The sequence below is a fragment of the Cololabis saira genome, chromosome 14, assembly GCF_033807715.1.
Source record: "Cololabis saira isolate AMF1-May2022 chromosome 14, fColSai1.1, whole genome shotgun sequence".
NCBI classification, from domain to species: Eukaryota; Metazoa; Chordata; class Actinopteri; order Beloniformes; family Belonidae; genus Cololabis; species Cololabis saira.
Genome location: NC_084600.1, coordinates 42,387,161 through 42,407,667, shown reverse-complemented (window position 1 = coordinate 42,407,667; position 20,507 = coordinate 42,387,161). Strand labels below are relative to the sequence as shown.

The following is a 20,507-nucleotide window of genomic DNA, read 5'->3' as shown; positions in this document are numbered from 1 at the left end:
CGAATCAAAGATAATCGAGGTGAGACGGGTCAAAGATACTGGAGGTGAGACGGGTCAAAGATACTCGAGGTGAGACGGATCACAGATACTTGAGTAGAAGAGGACAGTCAGGGTTCAGGTTTACTCGTAGTTCCTAGAAGATCCAAATGTAGATCTGGAGGACGGGTCTTCTGGTACCAGGAACCGTTACCATGGAACCAACTTCCTATCTGGGTTAAGGAGGCTGACACCACTTTTACCTTTAACACCAAACTTAAATATTTCTGTTTAGTAAAGCCTCTGGTTAGTGGTTTAAACCTCTAGTTAGTGTTTAGTAAACCTCTCCCTTTTTTCTTTTGTGCATGTCTGTAGTCCATGGCTGCATGCTGACCTGCAGTCCCCCCTCTGATCATCCCACTGCTTGCTTCCACCTGCCTGTGTGGATGTCTGTTGGATACATAGTGACATCCTGACCTGCATACCACCCCCCACCCCCTCTGACCACCTCAGTGTCTGCTGTCAACATCTGCTTGTGTAGTCATCCATGTAATGCACCAGTTAGCCATTGTGTCTGTGTCTCTCCTTTCTCTGTTCTTCAATCTCTCTTTTTTCCTGTTCTACCGAGCCAGTCTTCAGCAGGAGGGTTCCAGGTTTCTACCCTCCTAAAGGCGAGTTTTTATCTGCCATTGTTTATGTAATAATTGATCGGGGGTCATGTTCTGGTCTCTGGAAAGCCCCTAGAGACAACTTGTGTCGTAATAGACGCTATATAGATACAATTTAATTGAAAATGGACTAAGTGCTGATATCCAGCCTCTTCCACACACAGTCGCTGAGGATTCAGGGAACCACCTCAGCCATCAAACGTGTGACAACTCAGTCCGAGTCCAGCAAAGACAGGAGCTAATGTGACTTTAAAAGCTTCCCCAAAATCCCAACGAAAGCCGGGTCTAAAGAAGACATCAGACAACCACCAGTTCAAAGCTCGTCAGGCGGCATCACAGCGGGGGAGACGGAGCTGCAGTCGAGCCCACTTTAGTCTCTCGAGCTGAAACAGAGCCGAGAGTTCAAGAACCTCCCAGGTAAAGGTCACGAGCAACACGCCGCGTCCAAAGCAGAGATAAATGTTCCCGCTGCGTCCCTCTTCCTGTCTGACACACACACACACACACACACACACACACACACACACACACACACACACACACACACACACACACACACACACACACACACACACACACACACACACACACACACACACACACACACACACACACACACACACACACACACACACACACACAGAGAAACTTCAAAAGTCCTCCATCTTCCCCTCCCAGCTCCGTCATCCCTGACTCCCTGACTTACCTGCTGTACTCTACTGCCCTTATTTTTCAACAACTTGTGCTTTTTATTATTTTTTCTCTTTTCTTATCATTTTATTTCATTTTATTTGTTATTTAAGCATACTCTTAAATTAAATATTTGTGATTTTTGAAAACCGCGCTAAATCATGGATAAGCCGTGAATGCAGGCATTGTGGCATAGAATTGTCAAATTGGTTTAATTCACTGTACGAATTGTTACAGATTACTTTTGTAATACTGTATTTGACCGGGTCTTTGTATGTTTTGACCGTATAGAAACATAATTCTTGCCATTTTAAGAATGAGATGTGAACCTGCTGTACTCTACTGCCCTTACTGTCATGGTTGGTCCTCCAGCCTTCACCTTCCTGGTTTTCCACTCCACTCTCTCCTGCTCACTCCATCTGCCAGCCACGCCCACCTCGTCAGCCACGCCCACCTTGTTAACCACGCCCACCTCATCACTCACTCCTTTCACCTGCTCTCCCAGCTGCAGCTCCTCAGCAATCAGGACAGCATAAAAGCTCCTCACTCCTGCACTCTCACTGTCAGATCGTCACTCTGTTTGTAGATGCAAGACCTTCCAGTATTCTCTGTCTTGACCTCCCGTTGCCGACCCCGCCTGTTTCTGGACCCTGCCTTGTCTCCTGATCTCTGTTGCCTGACCTTGTCTTCCGAACTTGACACCGATTGCTGCCTGATCCTTGTCTTGCATTCCTGCCTGCTCTTCGTCCATGTTGAGGGTAATAAAGCAAACCAGACAAACTACCACCGTGTGCTCCGTGTGCTGCATTTGGCTCCAAAACCTCACCCCGTAACACTTACTTTTTAACAACTTGTACTTTTTATTATTTTACCTCTTTTCACATCATTTTATTTGTTATTTACTGTTTAATTGTGTACTGTTTCCTACTCTTGAATTAAATACTTATGATTTTTGAAAACCACGCAAAGTTACACAAGTGATGGATAAGCTCTGAATACAGGCATCGTGACGTAGAATTGTCAAATTGGTTTGATTCACTGCATGAATCGGCATAGATTACTTTTGTAATACTGTATTTGACCCGGTCTTTGTATGTTTTGACCGTATAGAAACTTAATTCTTTCCATTATAAGAATGAGATGTACCTGCTGTACTCTACTGCCCTTACTTTTTAACAACTTGTGCTTTTTATTATTTTACCTGTTTTCTTATCATTTTATTTAATTCTATTTGTTACTTACTGTTTAATTGTGTCTTGCTGCTTTTAATGTTGATGTAAAGCACTTTGAATTACCTTGTGTTGAATTGTGCTATACAGATAAACTTGCCTTGCCTCCCTCTCGTCCCTCTATGCTTCGACACCAGCAGAGCATCATTCTGCTGCAGGCTCTGCGTTTGAAGGCTGCGAGTCCTCTGTTCTCCGCCGGCAGGTGTTTGTGTGCATCGGGATCATGTGACAGCGTACCTGCACCTGCTTACAGGTGTTTTATTCAGGAGGCAGGAGAAATGCCGACGGAGGTTTTAAATGCACCAGTTAAGGCGCCCAATTTATCTCTTTAAATAGACCATGTTAGCGTGAGAAGATGCACATTGAAATGCTGAGAACTGATGAGGCATTGTGACACCGTGACTGACGTGAAACTCCAGCTTACTACCCCCTGCAGGGCCGACACCTTTGAACAGACTTGAACCACGGGAATGCCATATGACGAAGTTCCTGACTGATATGTTAATACCACCTCATTTGGCCACAGACCCTATGGGGTAGTTTCCAACTGAATGATATTCATGCCGAATGCCCGAGGACGGCATTTGGCCAAAGATCACATCTGACTGTAAATACCCTTTAATTGCTTTTTGTCTTTCACCTTTGGCTTGTTGATTCTTGCCTTTTGTGCTTTGAACTTACTGTATAAAGAGTCATGATTTCAACCACTCTGGGCCAGCACACCAACCCAGACACGCTCTACGTAGGTCTGCTCACTGCCGGCTACTGAATAAAACTCACTACACCACAGTGGACTTCTGAACTGGTTTTGATAATATTCTTCAACACTGTCAATCCAACATGAAAACATTCAGGATATCATAAAGTAGAAATAAGGTAGATAAAATAAAGAATGAGAACGGAAACGGCAAAGAACATAGATAATCTCTCTAGTTATTAACGGATGCTTCACTACAGGCTCAACTTCAAAAGAGTTGGATAAGGAGACCAGCCGAAGAACATTGTCCTGTTCCCGTCGGGTTTGTTGTATTTTCTGTCTCATGAGCTGCTCAAAGGACCAGAGGCAGCCAGTCGGCACCAACATCTTCAGCATGAAATGTAGCTCATCCTTCTGAAAGATGGATGAGAACACCTCATCTGATAACACCTTTCTCCAAATAATCTTTTTATATTATGTAATGTAAATGTTCCATCCGTCCCTCTGTCCATCATCTGTCCATCATCCATCCATCCATCCATCCATCCATCCATCCATCCATCCATCCATCCATCCATCCATCCATCCAGTCTTTCGTTGCTAATCTTTTCTGAGATGTGTCGCTGCCATGAAATCCAAAAAGTCGAAAAGTTAAAATATCTCGCTTTTCAGCATTTTATGTTTTATATGATCTATTTTGAACAGAATATGGGTTTATGAGTTCTGCAAATCATAGCATTTTTGCACTTTTTAAGAATTGAGGTTGTAACTGTTACTTTGCTTCACAAGTGGCCACTTATATTATAAAACTGTCACAAACGATGAATATTTGTTTAAGAGAAGCTGAGAAGAGGTGAATTAAGGTTTGAAACTAAATGTAGGTAAGGTTTTTATGTCCAAAGGTGAAGGAACTGTTGATAGAGAATGATAAAAAAAGATAAAATAAGTTTAATTTGTGCTGCTTCTTTCTTTCCTGTGTCTTGAACATGTCTCTCTCCCCACCTTCCCTGCATCTGAAACATTGCCTCCCCAACAACATCCCTATGTTTGTGTTTGTTTTCAGCCAATGAGAGTGAAAAGAAGAAGAAGATTAAAAAAAAAAAAAAAGTGCGCATACAAAAACGGGGGGAATGAGGGAAAGAGGGATGACATAACAGGGGGCCGATGTGCGTGCAGAGTGGAGGTGCTTACGTCAACTGTAACTGGGAGCTGGAGAACAAGCCTTCCCTATGTAGGTCACATTAAATACACATGCAGCAGCGCAACGCTCAGCCACCGAGCCGAGCCGAAACTCAACCCGTCCCCCCGGTACCGGGACGTGAACACCACCTGCCCGGGTCCAGATTCCCGACCGGACATGTGGCACAGATCTGGTTAGCAGTTCATGAATTACCGAGGAGTCTGGGGACTGACGTCATGTGACTAACATGCCCAATTTTACAGGGAGAAGAGCTCAGTGAGGACAGTTCACCCGTTTCAAATGCTATCAGTCCACTGAATAGTAATTTATGATGTGTAATCAGAGCCTTGCATGGTGTGAGTAGATGGCTTACTGTCTACCGGTAGATCTTTGTCATTATTCTTTGGGTTGATAATGGCTTTCTCTATGTGGTTAGAATTTGGGGTTTAGGTTAAGGTTAGGTTTAGGGTGAGGGTTAGGAGGGGGAACAGTGGCACAGCTGGTAGTGCAGCCGTTCGATTCCCGCCGGGGACGCTGTGGGCGCTGAAGTGCGTGTTAGTTCCCCCATGACTTCAGCACCCACACCCTGGGTGGGGTTAGCGAAAGGGCCTTTCTGTGTGGAGTTTGCATGTTCTCCCCGTGTTTTTGTTTTCCCTCACAAAAACATGCATACAGTCCTGGGCAGAGCCGCCTGGGAGATTTGCAAGGCCCTGTGCGAAATGGCTGGGGGGGGGGGGGGGGGGGGGTCGGATTGAGTGTCTATATGCGCAATTTTAACTCTTCAATTAGCAAAATACTGGATACCTTCCCCTGCCTCATCATCATTTGGCCCGGTCGAATCGGTGATTTTTGTAACAAATTTATCAAACGAGCCTTTCAGAGAGACATTAAACTCTTCCATTTTCTTCAGTTTTTTTCTTTTTTCATCCCCTGATGGAAATTTCCTGAATCTGTCTCGTTCTCTCGACATTGTGTGACAGTTTGTTCCAACTCCACCGTCTGGATCAGAGCAGCTTGTGTCTGCGCTTGGTCTGACGCAGTTGTATTGAACAACAGGCATGCGCATCATTGCACATATATTTATTGATATGCACAGACTAGTACACATTTAAATCTGTAATGGAACGTGACTGTTGATATTTATAAGGGAAAAAACAAAAAAAAAACGGAAAAAAAAAAAAATTCAAAAAAAAAAAAAAAAAAAAAAAAAAGGCCCATAGCGCGAGGCCCCTTGGGGCGTGAGGCCCCTTGGGGCGCGAGGCCCCGTGCGGTCGCACGGTTCGCACACCCCTTGCGGCGGCCCTGGTCCTGGGCTATAATTTGGGGTTTAGGTTAAGGTTAGGTTTAGGGTGAGGACTAGGTTTTAGTGACAAAACATCTACTGAGCCTAAGTTTCGTTTCCAATAGCAGTAGCTGGGTTAAAATACATAGAGAAAGCCATTATCAACCCAAAGAATAATGACAAAAATCTACCGGGTAGACAGTATCCCATCTACTCACACCATTCAAGGCTCTGATTACACATGATAAATTCCTATTCAGTGGACTGAAGGCATTTGAAACCACTGCACGTGTTTCTGTTTGTGAGTGAGTAACTGTGAGCGTGAGTGAGTAACTTTGTGAGTGAGTAACTTTGTGAGTGAATAACTGTTTGAGTGAGTAACTGAAAGGTGTAGGGGTGTGTGTGCATTCACCATTTTTGTAAAAGAATAGTTGCAAAGTCGTTTTTTTACATTTCGTATAGTGTGAATAAACTTAAATTTATATATACACCAATCTGTGGACCCCCTGAAACAGCCCTGGCCCCCTCTGGCCCCCCCAAGGTTAAAAGTCTAGCTCCGCCACTGCTGCCGTTGCAATCTCCCCCCTGTAGCATCAGCTCACACATGTTCACCTGTCCGTCAGGAGCAGAGATGCTATTTGTGACGGTTACACCTGTTTTCAGGTGGACTTGTGACCCCATCATTAATCACAGACCTGCATGTTTAACCAGAAAAGTCCCTCTCGTGCTGTAAAGCAGCAGTTGTTAGTCGCATGGCTGCAGGTGGAGGGATTCACCGTGAGGGAGGAGCTCGGTAGTGAGAGCAAACTGTGCTATAATGAACGTAGGAGGGGGCTGTTTATGCAAACTGTATCCATGAGGGGGATTTATAAGAGAAGAGGTTTTAGAGCGTTAGAGCAGGTGCTAATGATGCAGTGATGAAGAAGGTGTTTGAAGAAAATAAAACGTCAGTGAAGTTGCTTTTGTCAACGAAAATTATGACTAAATATCAACAAACCTTTATCACCTGGAGGAAAACAAGATGCAACGAAAATATGTGCCAATAACGATAATTAAATATATAATGCAATATCATTGACGAATAAAAACCAGACTAAAATATAGATTACAAAATAAAAACTCTCAATTAAAAACGAAGTTACACAGAGATACGCAGGGATCTGCTCTGGGGCTGGAGAAGAAGAAGAGAAAAAAAAAGAAAACCCAAGGTGTCGTTGGAAAAGAAAAAGATGGGGAGAAATGCGGAAAAATAAATATGTTGTAAACTCAAATTAGAGTCTTCTGTATCTGGAATGAACGTATTCTTGAGTCTATAAGGAACCAATAATATAATCATAAGATAACCTTTTTTGAATCGTAAAATGGGTTTGACTAAATACAATCTTTGACTAAAACTAGACTAAAATGGACAATTCTGACTAAAATAAGACTAAAATGCTCAGACTTTTAGTCGACTGAAACTTGAGACGACTAAAAGGAGAATGAACGTGACTAAAACTAATAAAAACTAAAATGATAGCTCGACCCAAAGACTAGACTAAAACCAGTACTCGCGTTGAAGGGGGATGAGGAAGGACCCATCCCTTATGTCATTTCATCAATGAATGTGGTTTTACTGCTATTTCAACATTTAGAGTCATCACCAGAAAAATAACACCAGAAAAATAACTTATTTGACAAATTTTCACCTGTGTCAAGTACATTTTCACTTGAAATAAGCAGAAAAATCTGCCAGTGGGACAAGATTTATCTTCTCATTACAAGCAAAAAAATCTTGTTGCACTGGCAGATTTTTCTACTTATTTCAAGTGAAAATCTACTTGAAACAGGTGAAAATTGTTGTTTTTTCCAGTGATGAGTCTTGTTTTAAGTGTAATGAGATTTTTTTTACTAAAATTAGACATTTTAACTAGAAATAAGACAAATATTCTTGTTAAGATTTTGAGTTTTTGCAGTGATCCATTTTACTTATCCTGTGAAGGACAGAGTCATATTGATAAGTTCAGAAAAGTGTTTTTTATTGTTGTGTTTTGATGTATTAGATGTAAGCCCAGTGGATATTTAAAGCTTACTGAAGGCTGCATTTAACTGCTGCTATGTCATTCCTGCAGTATTTCTGCAGGTGTTTTGGTCACTGCTATTATTTGTAATATATTATATTATTTGTAATCAGCACAAATTATCTGTCCCCATATGATAAAATCCACCATCCCCCCTGATTTCTTTTTACAACTCGAGTACTGACTAAAACTAAAATTGAAACAGGCTGACAACAACAGTAGTTGCCAGGAATGTAAAGGATGAAATGCACCAGTTTGTCTGTGAGCGGATGTTGTGTGGACTCACGGTGAGCCGTCCTGCAGGGGTCGCTCTGACTGCTGTCGGCCGAGTGGGCCGAGGTCACGGACGAGACGCTGGAGCTCCGGACGAAGCCGAAGGCGGCCAGGCGGCCGGCGGGGGCCCGGCTGGAGCTGAAGCCTGGGGGCCGCAGGCCGGACTGGCTGGCCTTGGGCAGCAGGGACCTGGAGGCTGCCGACGGGGCCGGAGCTGTGGGGGGGGCGGCGGGGGCCCGGTGCAGGACAACCGGCTCATCTGAAACAACAGGTTAAATATTATAAACCAGCGGTTTTCAACCTTTTTTTGCCCCTTGGATGAGAGAAAAACAGAGCAGGGACCCCCGCTTGGAATTCTTATTCTTTATGTGTCAAGTTTAAATCCTGGCTTAGAATAACTTTTGAATGTGTTTTATTCTGCTTATATCACCTTATTAACCAATTCCTGACTGTGTTATTAGCTACATGTGTTTACGGTTGATGAAACTTTGTCCTCGTCAGACGTGGAAGGAGTAACGTTAGGCCGAGCTGGAACGTTACAATCTCCAGCTTTAGGCTTCGTTATTGTCACACATTTATCCATCAGGTCTAACTAGTTAAATATGAAATAGCAAAGTAAATTTTGCAAGAAATTTTCTTCTCTTAAAAAGCTTGTTGTCCTGCTCTAAAGTTGACATTAGTCACATGACTCACATCATGGGAATCATTTATGTAGAGTTGTAGACTAGTTGTCAAAAGTAGATAACTATCGCCTGTTAATGGAGTTTTCTCAATCATATATATATATAAATATATATTGACATATATATATATATATATAGCCTATATATATATATATATATATATATATATATATATATATATATATATATATATAGCGCCTATATATATATATATATATATATATATATATATATATATATATAGCGCCTATATATATATATATATATATATATATATATATATATATATATATATATATATATATATATATTTTAATCTCACAAATTATTTTGGTTAAAATTGCCTTTATTTCTTTTTAAGTTGGAGGACTCCCTGCAGTACCTGTTGAAGGTTGAAGACCGTTGAACACTGAAACACATCCAAGAGCTGACTTCTTGTTAAATATTGCAACTGAACTGGTAACGAGACGTCTTAGTTTCATCATACTGGTTAATTAAGTAAAACTCTTCATGGGAATTAACAGGAATATTAATTAACAGGATATGTAGATGAAGTTGCAGGTGAACCTGTAACAGGGAACTTAATTAGAATGAATAAAAATGAATTTATTCATTATATTATATTCTTATATTCATTATGATTTAATTCCCGTGCGCTTTAAATTCTACCTGCTGCATTCCTCAGTCGGATCATTTTAAGAACACCACACCAGGAACATCCAGGGGTATAATATAATATTAATGATATGATTTATGGTGGTAAGGTCCCCAGATGTGTTCTTGCCTTTGCCATTTTATTCAGGATTTATCCAGCGGAGACTTGTGAAGACTTGTGGAGACTAAGACAGGCCAGACTGTATTTATTGTTTAAGAATAAGCAATGGGAGACGAGAAAGCTCATATTTAAAAAACAAAGGTCTTTTCGGACCAGAATGCAGTTCTTCCAGCTTTAAATTTGAGGTTGGTTTCTCAAGATCGATCATTTTTCAAAACTTCCTTCAATGTTTTTGGAGCTGTGACATCATCGTCACGTACATCATGTATCTGTATAACAGCAGCAGAAAAACCAAACCCCTTCCTTCTTCATATTCACCAAGAAGGAACTTTCATCTACACAAATCATACACACAAACCTCTTCTTGAACCTCTGTCAGGCTACAAGAGCAAGGTTTGACTCAGCCTGCAGACGGTGCAGGGTTCATATTCATTTCTATGCATTTGTCCAGCATCAATGGCTGTAATCATTCATATTCCAGTTGTTTGGATATAAACTTTGTGCATTAAGCTCTCGTTGGCAGCAGGAGGTTCTCTGTGTGCCGACTCCTGTTGCTGCAGCGAGCAAATATAATAACGGTGCCAGCGACAAGCTGTGAAAAGCTGTGTTTGGCTCTGGTCGGGCTCGCAGACCGGACCGAGCAGTTCCTCTAATGCCACCATGACAGCAGTGTGACGCTGACAGTTTATTGATTTTTAAGTAAACCTACTTTAAAAAGAGGAAAATCAGCAGGCGCAATATCTGGAGATGAAGTTTTGTCATCAGAGCCACTTACGACCTCCTACCCACACCCCAGAACCTGAAACAGTGGTACGGAGAAGATCCTGCTAGCCACCTTTGTCAGACACCTGCACCTCTGAGTCATATTTAACAGGATGTGCCATGAGCCTCTCCCAAGGCCGTTACACCTGGCGGCATAACCAAGTACTCAGACAGCTGGCATCCATCTTAGAACGGAGACAGATCATCATAAATTCTTCCCCACAAACATCGACAGGGCCGGTCCACTTCGCACCATTTCTACCAGCAGGTCAACCTCCAGAGTGCCAAATAACATCAAAGGATACAAGTATGGGTGGAGAGGTCCTGCCTCAGGTGGAGGAGTTCAAGTATCTCGGGGTTCACGAGTGAGGGAACGATGGAGCGTGAGATTGACCGACGGATCGGTGCAGCGTCCGCAGTTATGCGGTCGATGTACCGGACCGTCGTGGTGAAGAAGGTGCTGAGTCGAAAGGTGAAGCTCTCGATTTACCGGTCAATCTACGCACCTACCCTCACCTATGGTCATGAACTTTGTGTAGTGACTGAAAGGACAAGATCACGGATACAAGCGGCCGAGATGAGTTTCCTCCACAGGGTGGCTGGACGCTCCCTTAGAGATGAGTTTCCTCCGCAGGGTGGCTGGACGCTCCCTTAGAGATGAGTTTCCTCCGCAGGGTGGCTGGACGCTCCCTTAGAGATAGGGTGAGGAGTTCGGTCACCCGGGAGGAGCTCGGAGTCGAGCCGCTGCTCCTTCATATTGAGAGGAGTCAGCTGAGGTGGATTGGACATCTGTACCGGATCCTCCTGGATCCTCCCTAGGGAGGTGTTCCAGGCATGTCCCTCCTCCCTAGGGAGGTGTTCCAGGCATGTCCCTCCCCCCTAGGGAGGTGTTCCAGGCATGTCCCTCCTCCCTAGGGAGGTGTTCCAGGCATGTCCCTCCGGGAGGAGACCCCGGGGAAGACCCAGGACACGCTGGAGAGACTATGTCTCTCTGCTGGCCTGGGAACGCCTCGGACTCCCCTGGAAGAGCTGGAGGAAGAGCTGGAGGAAGAGCTGGAGGAAGAGATGGAGGAAGTGTCTGGGGTGAAGGAAGTCTGGGCATCCCTGCTGAGACTGCTGCCCCCGCGACCCGGGAACGGATAAGTGGCGGAAAATGGATGGATGGATGGATGGATGGATGGATGGATGGATGGATGGATGGATGGATGGATGGATGGATGGATGGATGGATGGATGGATGGATGGATGGATGGATGGATGGATGGATGGATGGATGGATGGATGGATGGATGGATGGATGGATGGATACAAGTATCCTGCAAGTGGCTCAGGACTGGAAAATGGAAGTGGACTTGGACAAAAAGCTTGTCTTCCCCCAAGACATCCTGGCTACAACACTCCGGCCAGACATGGTCCTGTGGTCCACAACAGCCAAGCTGGCATACGTTGTGGAGTTAACAGTACCATCGGAAGATGGTGTCGAGGAAGCCTACGGAGGAAAAAGACCAAATACTCAGAGCTAGCAATCCAAGCTGCTCAGAACGGCTGGAAAACCAAGATTTTCCCCGTAGAAGTGAAATGAAAGGGGATTCTTCGCTACATCTATGATCGCCCTACTGAAGAAAATGGGGGCGAAGGGACGATCCCTCTAACACAGTGATTCTTAACCATAGGGCCGCGGCCCAACGTTGGGCCGCGAGCGCCCTCTAGAGGGCCGCAAAAAGAATTCAGTTTTGTACGTGTGGGCCGCGGGGGCCGCGGGACTGCATAGCAACTCCCGACCAAATGAGGAGAAGACACTCAGCTAGCTGTACGTGTTAGTAAGAGAAATGGTGTGTATTTACAGAAAAAATCATTTATTTTGCACAGAGTAGGTTTAGATCCACCAGGATCAGGGATTCTACGGCATAGGCTCTGCATCGATTTACGCGGAACCATAATTCAGGTTTAAGGCGGACGTAATTGAAGCCACCATGAGAAGGGGGAAGGGGGGCGTGATTTGCCAGTGATTGCCCGGCGGCGGCTCTGGGCGGGACACCTGGGGCGGACGGCGAGACCTGGGGCTCGCAGCCGAGAAGGAGACGAGACTCCCGGGGGAGCTGCCCCGCGGAGGCGGGCCGGAGAGCGGGAGGAGCCGCCCGACTGAGCGGGAGCCGACGCGTCCCCGCGGCCGTGGAGCCCGCTGCCGCCCGAGCGGCAGCGGGCTCCGTCGTTACTGCTGAAGGATGGTAAATGCGTGGGCTGAAGTGTCTGCTGGACTGGACTGTTGTTGCAAAAGCATCGGAAAGTGACTGGGCTGCAGCGCGTCGCAGCCCGTCGCAGCTGATCAGGCTCGGATGAAGCCCGACACGCTGAGTCCTGACAACTGATTAATTTAATATCTTAAATAAAATAAATCTTAAAACACCCATGTTTGAGTCCAGATACAGCTGTGAGGCAGCTTTCTCCACAATGAACATAATTAAAACTAAATATCGTTCCAGGTTCACCAATGAGCACCTTCTCATGTGCATGAGAACCTTCCACCATCCAGCCCAGATTTAAAGTCCTGGCAGGAGAAATTAGAGCTCAGTTCTCTCACTGAACGACAGAAAGTGGGGGCATAAGATTAAGGGGAAGAAAGACAAACTGCAAAACTGTTCAATTTCTAAGATGTGTTTATATTCATTTATTATAAAAATGTGTTGAGACAATTAACAAAGAAAAGGGGAAAATCAAACTGCTGGTAGAGAAATAAAATAAGATAGCATTTGAAAAATAAAATAAAATCAATTTTATTTTTAAGAGAAAAAAATATGTGTAATTCAAGTTACACATGTTAAGTGGCAAATATTTTTGAAATGTACTTTTTTTAATCTAACAGTCAGATGCAGATGTTGATACAACTATGAGGTTACTTGAATATATACACACACATATATATATATATATATATATATATATATATATATATATATATATATATATATATATATATATATATATATAATGATGTTCTGGACCTTCGCTTGAGTAAATTTTCTCTAAATGGACCTCTTAATGTTTTAGTTGAATACCCCTGCTATACAGTGTTAATATTTAACGGGCCCCGGGCCACTCTGTACTGAAAAAATTGGGCCCCAAGGTCAGAAAGGTTAAGAACCCCTGCTCTAACAGGCAATCAAGTCCTTGTCAAATGCAGCGGAAAAAAGCAGCAATTGGCTTTGGATTAGAAAAAAGACAAGAACTGGGCTGTGAAAGCAACGTAGGAGGGCGTGGAACTAAGTGTACCTGGGACGCCAGGAATCACAGTTGAGCCCTCAGGAGACATCGTGGCCTATATCAACAAAACGTCAAGGAAGGAGCGTGCCCACCTGATGACTCAATCAACATGCCCGGCAAATACTCATCACAGAAGTTTATGTAGCTGATCTGTGTGGTCAAGAAAATGTGAACTTTTTCAAATGCAGTCTCAGTCACATCCTGCTAACTATGAACACTACCCTTTAACAACGTGTTGATCAATTCAGTCGATGCGCCTTTAATACGCATCCGTTTTCTGCACCATGGACAGCAAGCGGCAGTTAGAGAGCAGTAAAAGCGTATCTGACAAACGCAATTTAACTCATTCTGTTCATTTCATTCATTATGTCAGTGCAACAATATCACGTTCACGTGGACATGGAGTGGCTAACAGCCTCGTTAATAGCCTGACTCCTGTTTTCGCTACCTGGTCCTTCTCCCTCCACTGCTGGGGCAACATTGGACCCATCACTTGACTTCTTTTAAAAAAAAAGAAATGCAGGGTTTCCTGCTTCCTTTTCATTTTTGTAACTTAGTAACACTGCAAAGTGCGCTAAAAACGAGACTGACCTAGCGACCACTGTCGTCAGGGACGCTGGGACATCACATTTCAAGATATGAGGGGGGAGATACAAGTGTTGGGAAAGATAATACCTAGTGAAATCAATGTTGTTCTGACTTGCATTTGTAGTTATTTTATATGTGTTAAATAATAGAATAATCAATACAAATAGACACAGAGTGATTCCATAAATTTATTTAAAAATCAAACATTTAATTTTTCCCCTGAAGCCAAGGTTTGGCACCTGCCATACTTTGCCATACCCAATTGACGCCCCTGCTTTCATCTACAAAAATCCTAAACACAAACCTCTGCTTGAACCTCTCTCAGGCTACAAGAGTTTGACTGAGCCTGCTGACGGTGCAGTGTTCATCTACTTGTCTGGATCTATTTCTATTCATTTGTCCAGCATCAATGGCTGTAATCATTCGTATTCCAGTTATTTGGATATAAACTTTGTGCATCAGCATTGATTAAGCTCTCGGTGGCAGCAGGAGCTTCTCTGTGTGCCGACTCCTGTTGCTGCAGCGAGCAAATATAATAACGGCGCAGGCGACAAGCTGTGAAGAGCTGTGTCTGGCTCTGGTCTGATCGCAGACCGGACAGAGCAGTTCCTCTAATGCCATCATGACACCAGTGAGACGCTGACAGTTTATTGATTTTGCTCTCTGCAGACGCTGCATTTTCAGTGGGATTAGATATGATCAGTTCGGTTCTGCAGTGAACTACAGGGAAACCTGCGGTTTGCAGATGAAATGAAAAGATGAAATGAAAAGATGAAATGAAAAGACAAAAAAGGGGGGGATATGTATATATGTATATATGTATATGTGTATGTATGCATGTGTGTATATATATGTATGTATGTATGTATGTATGTATGTATGGGTGTATGTATATATGTGTGTGAATATGTATGTGTATATGTGTGTATGTAGATATATATAGATATAGAACAGATGGAGTTAATATAGAGATAGTATGGTGTAAATAAGTATATTTATATAAATATCTATATGGGCATGTGTGTACAAATATATAGAAATATTCAACTTTGTGTATGTATGTATGTGAATACAGTGTGTGAGTATAATTATAGTATAGTTGTTAAATGATTAGTGAATGGGGGTAGGATTAAATACGTTTACACTTCTTCCTACTCCTTTTTGCACATGTAAATTAAGATATTAAGTGTTAAAGAATTAAAATTTTTATTTTTTTTTGTTTGATTTGTTTTGTTCTCTTATCTTCTCTTTTAATTGTTGTCTTTTTTTAAAGGAAAATACAGGGAATCAAAGAGGAGAATTGGGATTTTAAGAAAAAGTAACCGTAGAAGCAGCGAAGGGGGCAAAATCCTCCGGCTCTGCAATCTATTGTTTCCAGCAACAAAAAAAACCTTCAGGAATGAACAACCAGGGCTACACACACACACATGCGCATGCACACGCACACATGCAGCAGAGCAAATCCCCAGACCCCGACTAAAAGCCCATCTCAGCTCCCCAGCCTGCAGAAGGGTCGGGATCCTGCGAAGAGCCTCATGCCCTGCTGGCTGCAGAGATAAGGCCTGCAGCCCTCCATCCCTCTCCATCTGTGGGGTAACCGCCATATCAGGACCAGAGGGGGGAAAAAACGTTTGAGGGGGAGAAACAGAGCACTACGACGGAGTATTAGGGCCAAACTAAGACAAAAAAAATTGGAAATTACGAGTAAGTCGAAAGTCGTAATATTACAAGAATAAAGTCGTAATAATATGAGAATAAAGTCGTAATATTACGAGAATAAAGTCGTAATAATATGAGAATAAAGTCGTAACAATATGAGAATAAAGTCGTAATATTATGAGAATAAAGTCGTAATATTATGAGAATAAAGTCGTAATATTATGAGAATAAAGTCGTAATATTACGAGAATAAAGTCGTAATAATATGAGAATAAAGTCGTAATATTACGAGAATAAAGTCGTAATTTATGAGAATAAAGTCGTAATATTACGAGAATAAAGTCGTAATATTATGAGAATAAAGTCGTAATATTACGAGAATAAAGTCGTAATTTATGAGAAAAAAGTCGTAATATAATGAGAATAAAGTCGTAATATAACAAGAATAAAGTCATAATGTTGCGAGAATAAAGTCGTAATATTATGACTTTATTCTTGTAAATATTACGACTTTATTCTCATAATATTGCGACTTTATTCTTGTAACATTATGACTTTATTCTCGTAATTTTACGACTTTATTCTCATAATATCACAACTTTATTTTCGCAACATTACGACTTTATTCTCGTAATATTACGTCTTTATTCTCATATTATTATGACTTTATTCTCGTAATTTCCAATTTTTGTTTTGTCTTAGTTTGGCCCTAATACTCCGTCGTAGAGGACTGTGGGAGAGAGAGAGAGAGAAAAGTAGGGCAGAAAAATGGAGAAAGAGTCTCCAGTGTAACTCCCCTCCACCAGCATCAGAGCTGCTGCTCCCACTCATCCAGCTTCCCTCCATCCTCCGTTTGTGCCTCGTGGTTCGGAGGCTGCAGCCTGCTCCACTTGAGTGAGAATGCCAGGATCATTAGGATAAATGTCCTCATTTCCGACTCTGACTCTCCCACCCCCACTCTTCTCCGTTCAGCATCTCCGAGAGAGAGAGCCGGGAGGGAAGTGAGACCAACAAACATCCACTTTCCCCCAGATATACAAGCTCCTGCTAAACATTACTCACAGTAACCTGAACGGAAGAGAAGACCAAAAAAAATCACATTCAGTGTCCTTCTCCTTCTCCATCACAATACTCGTGTTGAAATTCAGTTTGGGTTTTTTATTGATCACCCATACTGAATGTCTTTGAACTAAGGCTGTCAGTTTAGCGTGTTAATTAGATTAATTAATTACACTTAACATTAACGCAATTAATTATGAGTGGCAAAATGCGTGAGTATTTCAAATTTGTCCCATTGAGGGACCCGTAGGCCACTACTTCCCTCCTGCTGCTGGTCAAACTAACAAAGCAGTGACAGACCTGGACGACTCAGGGAGGCGACTCAGCAAATCTTTGCTAGGACCTTTGAAAGGCAAGTTTATCTATAAAAAGAAAGTAGACGGGACTATGAACAAGAACGCGGTGATTTGTACATTTTGTAAAAAATAATTTTCCTCTCAGCGGAGCTGCTCCAGCCTGAATTATCATTTAAACGCTAAACATGTCCGGACAAGTTCCACTGTAAACGTTACAGCTACTAGTAGGCTACTTGAATTGCTGTATTGAGTCAGCTTTAGTTTTAATTTTGAATTGAGAGTCTGCTTAAGTGCCTATTTCAGATTTAGCCTTATTTTATTTCTGAATTTTATTTATGTAACTGTATTTGCATTGCATTTGAATACTATAATGCTTTTTTTTATTTTATTTTATTTTTTCATTTCTATTTTATTTTTATTTTCTATTTTTTTTTTCTCTAATCTTTATTGTAAGCGCTTTGAGACTTGTTCTTCAGGTGAAAATGCGCTCTATAAATACAATTTATTATTATTAATACTGCACCTGGCCTCATTGGTTTGCTGATGTGCTTGAGCTTTTTCTTTTGAATTTCATTTATGAAACACACTTCACCAATAAAAATGTGGCTTTCAAATCTTCTCTTCCCTCTATTTAATTGATTAGTCATGCACTGCAATTTTGCAATGTCCTAGAATTCGAATTCTTTATTTGGGGACCTTTAGCAGATATGAGATTAAAATGCGATTAATTAGATTAATTAAATAGCACTACATTTTATTTATAATTATATATATATATATATATATATATATATATATATATATATATATATATATATATATATATATATATATATATATATATATATATATATATATATATATATATATTATAATTATATATATAAACAAAAACAAATCAATAAATAAAAATAAAGATAAATTAAATTGAACTAAGGAGGGGCAGAAAATAGTTACAACGGTGTCACCAATTCCACTGCACTACAAACCAACCTAGCAAAAAAGTTCACCAGCAGGGTAGGAGAAGAGAAGGGTATCATTTGTCCTTAATATGCTCTAGTACTGGGTTCCACGTCCTGCAGAACTTCAGGAGTGCCAGATAGTTCATGTCTCAGTCTTTCAACATGAGTTCCCTCAACCAAGCCTCAAACATGGGGGCTGAATTAGATTTCCACAGTTTTAGGATACAACTCTTGGTGATCATCATGCCAAGAGTTTTCCAGAGTAGCAAAATGTTCAAATAGAGGGGTTTCAGGATCAGGTGTTACAGTAATCTTGAAGACAGAGGAAAACCACTGAAAGATGAGAGACCAAAAAGTGTACAGTTTTGAGCAAGACCAAAAAACATGGGCAAGAGAGCCTTCCGTTGTGTTGCAACCCGTACTGAATATCTAAATAAAAGGCTCCACTTGCTTTGGGGGGGAAAGCTCACACTCACTTGGATGATTTATGTAAATTAGTCCTGGAAAAGTCAATAGGACAAGCTGGGACAAGCACTAATGGTTTTAATTACAGGTCAAGGTGAGCCGTGACAACCTGCATGGATTTGGACTGGGAGGCCTTAAATTGCAGGCTATTATATGTAAAAGCTGAGAGCAGTGCAATATCTGGAGCAATCATTGAGAACTGCACCGACGTGAAAAACACTCATGCAGGCAGGTAATGGTGGCTTCTACTGTACATAAGTGCCCTGCCATATAGGTGGAAGACAGTCATTATCATAACAATAGAGATTCTAAGATCTTCACTGTAATTATGTGAGTATAATGTAGTTCTAGTGGTGTTTCAGCCTCCAGCTATACAGCACACTGTTTTATACGGAAGAGTATTAGGACCATGTAGGAGAAAAATAAATAAACTCGAAATTTCAACTTTATTCACGAAATTTTGACTCTTTTCTCAACATTTCGACTTTTTCTCGAAATTATACTTCAACACTAATCTCGAAATTTCGACTTTTTTCTCAACATTTCGGCTTTTTTCTCAAAATTGTACTTCAACATTAATCTCGACATTTCAACTTTTTTCTCGACATTTCGACTTTTTTCCCGAAGTGCATAATGAAAAAAAAATCTTCCTCCTCTAAAATATTATTTTTATCTTTCTCCTGCCTGGCCCTTTGCAAAAGCAAAAAAAAAAAAAAAAAATGTAAGTCCTTTAAATGCACGAGGGAAGCCACTGATGTGCACAACGCTGACCAGTACTGTGCACACGCAGTATTTCAGGTGGTGTTTATCCATGCAGGCTGCAAAAAGCAAAGGAAGACTCCAGCGGGGAGATACTGACATTACTTAAGTGTTAATTGCTTTGCACTTCAAAGCTCGTAGAGTTCCCCGAGGGGGACGCAGCAACCGAGACACCATGCATATTTATCAATAGGAATAATGATAAGGAACCCCGGCACATTAATCACCATGGTGATCAAGTTCTGCATGTGGAGTTTCAGGTCATACGTGTGCATATATTTTTTTTCTGACATGTGCATTTCTAATGTGTGCCTCAGTTATCAAGTTCTGGGAAAGGGGAGATAAAATATGCATGGAAGTGAAAAACGGCATAGCCTTGCGTGAGTTGATGACAAAAGTGTCATACGTCAATATCCCAGACAACCGAGTGCAGATTCATCATCTGGATTAAAAACTTGCAGAGGAGAAGATGTGAGCGTGCTATAATTTATTTATTTCTCTTCATAAACTACAGCCTTCTGGAGCAAAATAAGTCCCCTCACGGTATCTGTTAAAATCTTCCAATCACATCTGCCAGAAGCAATCACAGAGAGTGCATTTTAATGAGCTGCCTTCATCCCCGGCCAAGCTGGGGAGTAGGCGGGGGTTGGTCCTACAACCCCCTCATTGCTGCACAGAATAAGAAAGATGAGCCAGCACCCTCGTTAGTCAGATTTGGGGATGCTGAAATAAAACTGACGTGTTCTACAGCTCAGAAGAGGTGATATCCATCCGGCGTGAACATGCAGAAAGCTGACAGGAGCAGGAGTTTGATGTACCTGCGGTGTCTTGGCCTCTCCGGCTGGTGCTCGGGCTGACGGGTTGGACCGGCTGGCTCGGGACCAGGGCCGACTTCTGTCCTTGACCGGGGGCTCTGCTCTTGGCTGAGCCCGTCCTGGTGACGGCCCCCAGGCCCAGACGTAGACCCCTGCCAGAGCGCAGGAGGCTGCCGCCGCCCCCGGCCTGCAGAGCAGTCCTGCCCTGCGGTGAATCCTCGGCAGAGCTGTCCTTCAAACTGACGGGTCTTCCTACCTGGAAGTCAGAGTCAATAAACTGATTTAAAACCCGCAACATCGTAACAGGCACGCAAGCCTTTGGAATCTGCAAGAGAGAAAACAAACAAACCGAAACAAGAACAGGCAGA

The 20,507-nt window shown here is 42.2% G+C and overlaps 1 protein-coding gene across 1 annotated transcript in view; it reads right to left on the bottom strand.

Annotated features, from left to right (window-relative positions):
- mtus2a (microtubule associated tumor suppressor candidate 2a) overlaps positions 1 to 20,507 on the bottom strand; it is an 89,809-nt gene that overhangs the window by 52,171 nt on the left and 17,131 nt on the right. Inside the window, exons 3-5 of the mRNA XM_061739278.1 lie at positions 20,073 to 20,395; positions 12,333 to 12,457; positions 8,069 to 8,314 (exon numbers count right to left, since the gene is read on the bottom strand). Of these exons, the coding sequence (XP_061595262.1) occupies positions 8,069 to 8,314; positions 12,333 to 12,457; positions 20,073 to 20,395 (694 nt within the window). The remainder of the gene's footprint in view (positions 1 to 8,068; positions 8,315 to 12,332; positions 12,458 to 20,072; positions 20,396 to 20,507) is intronic.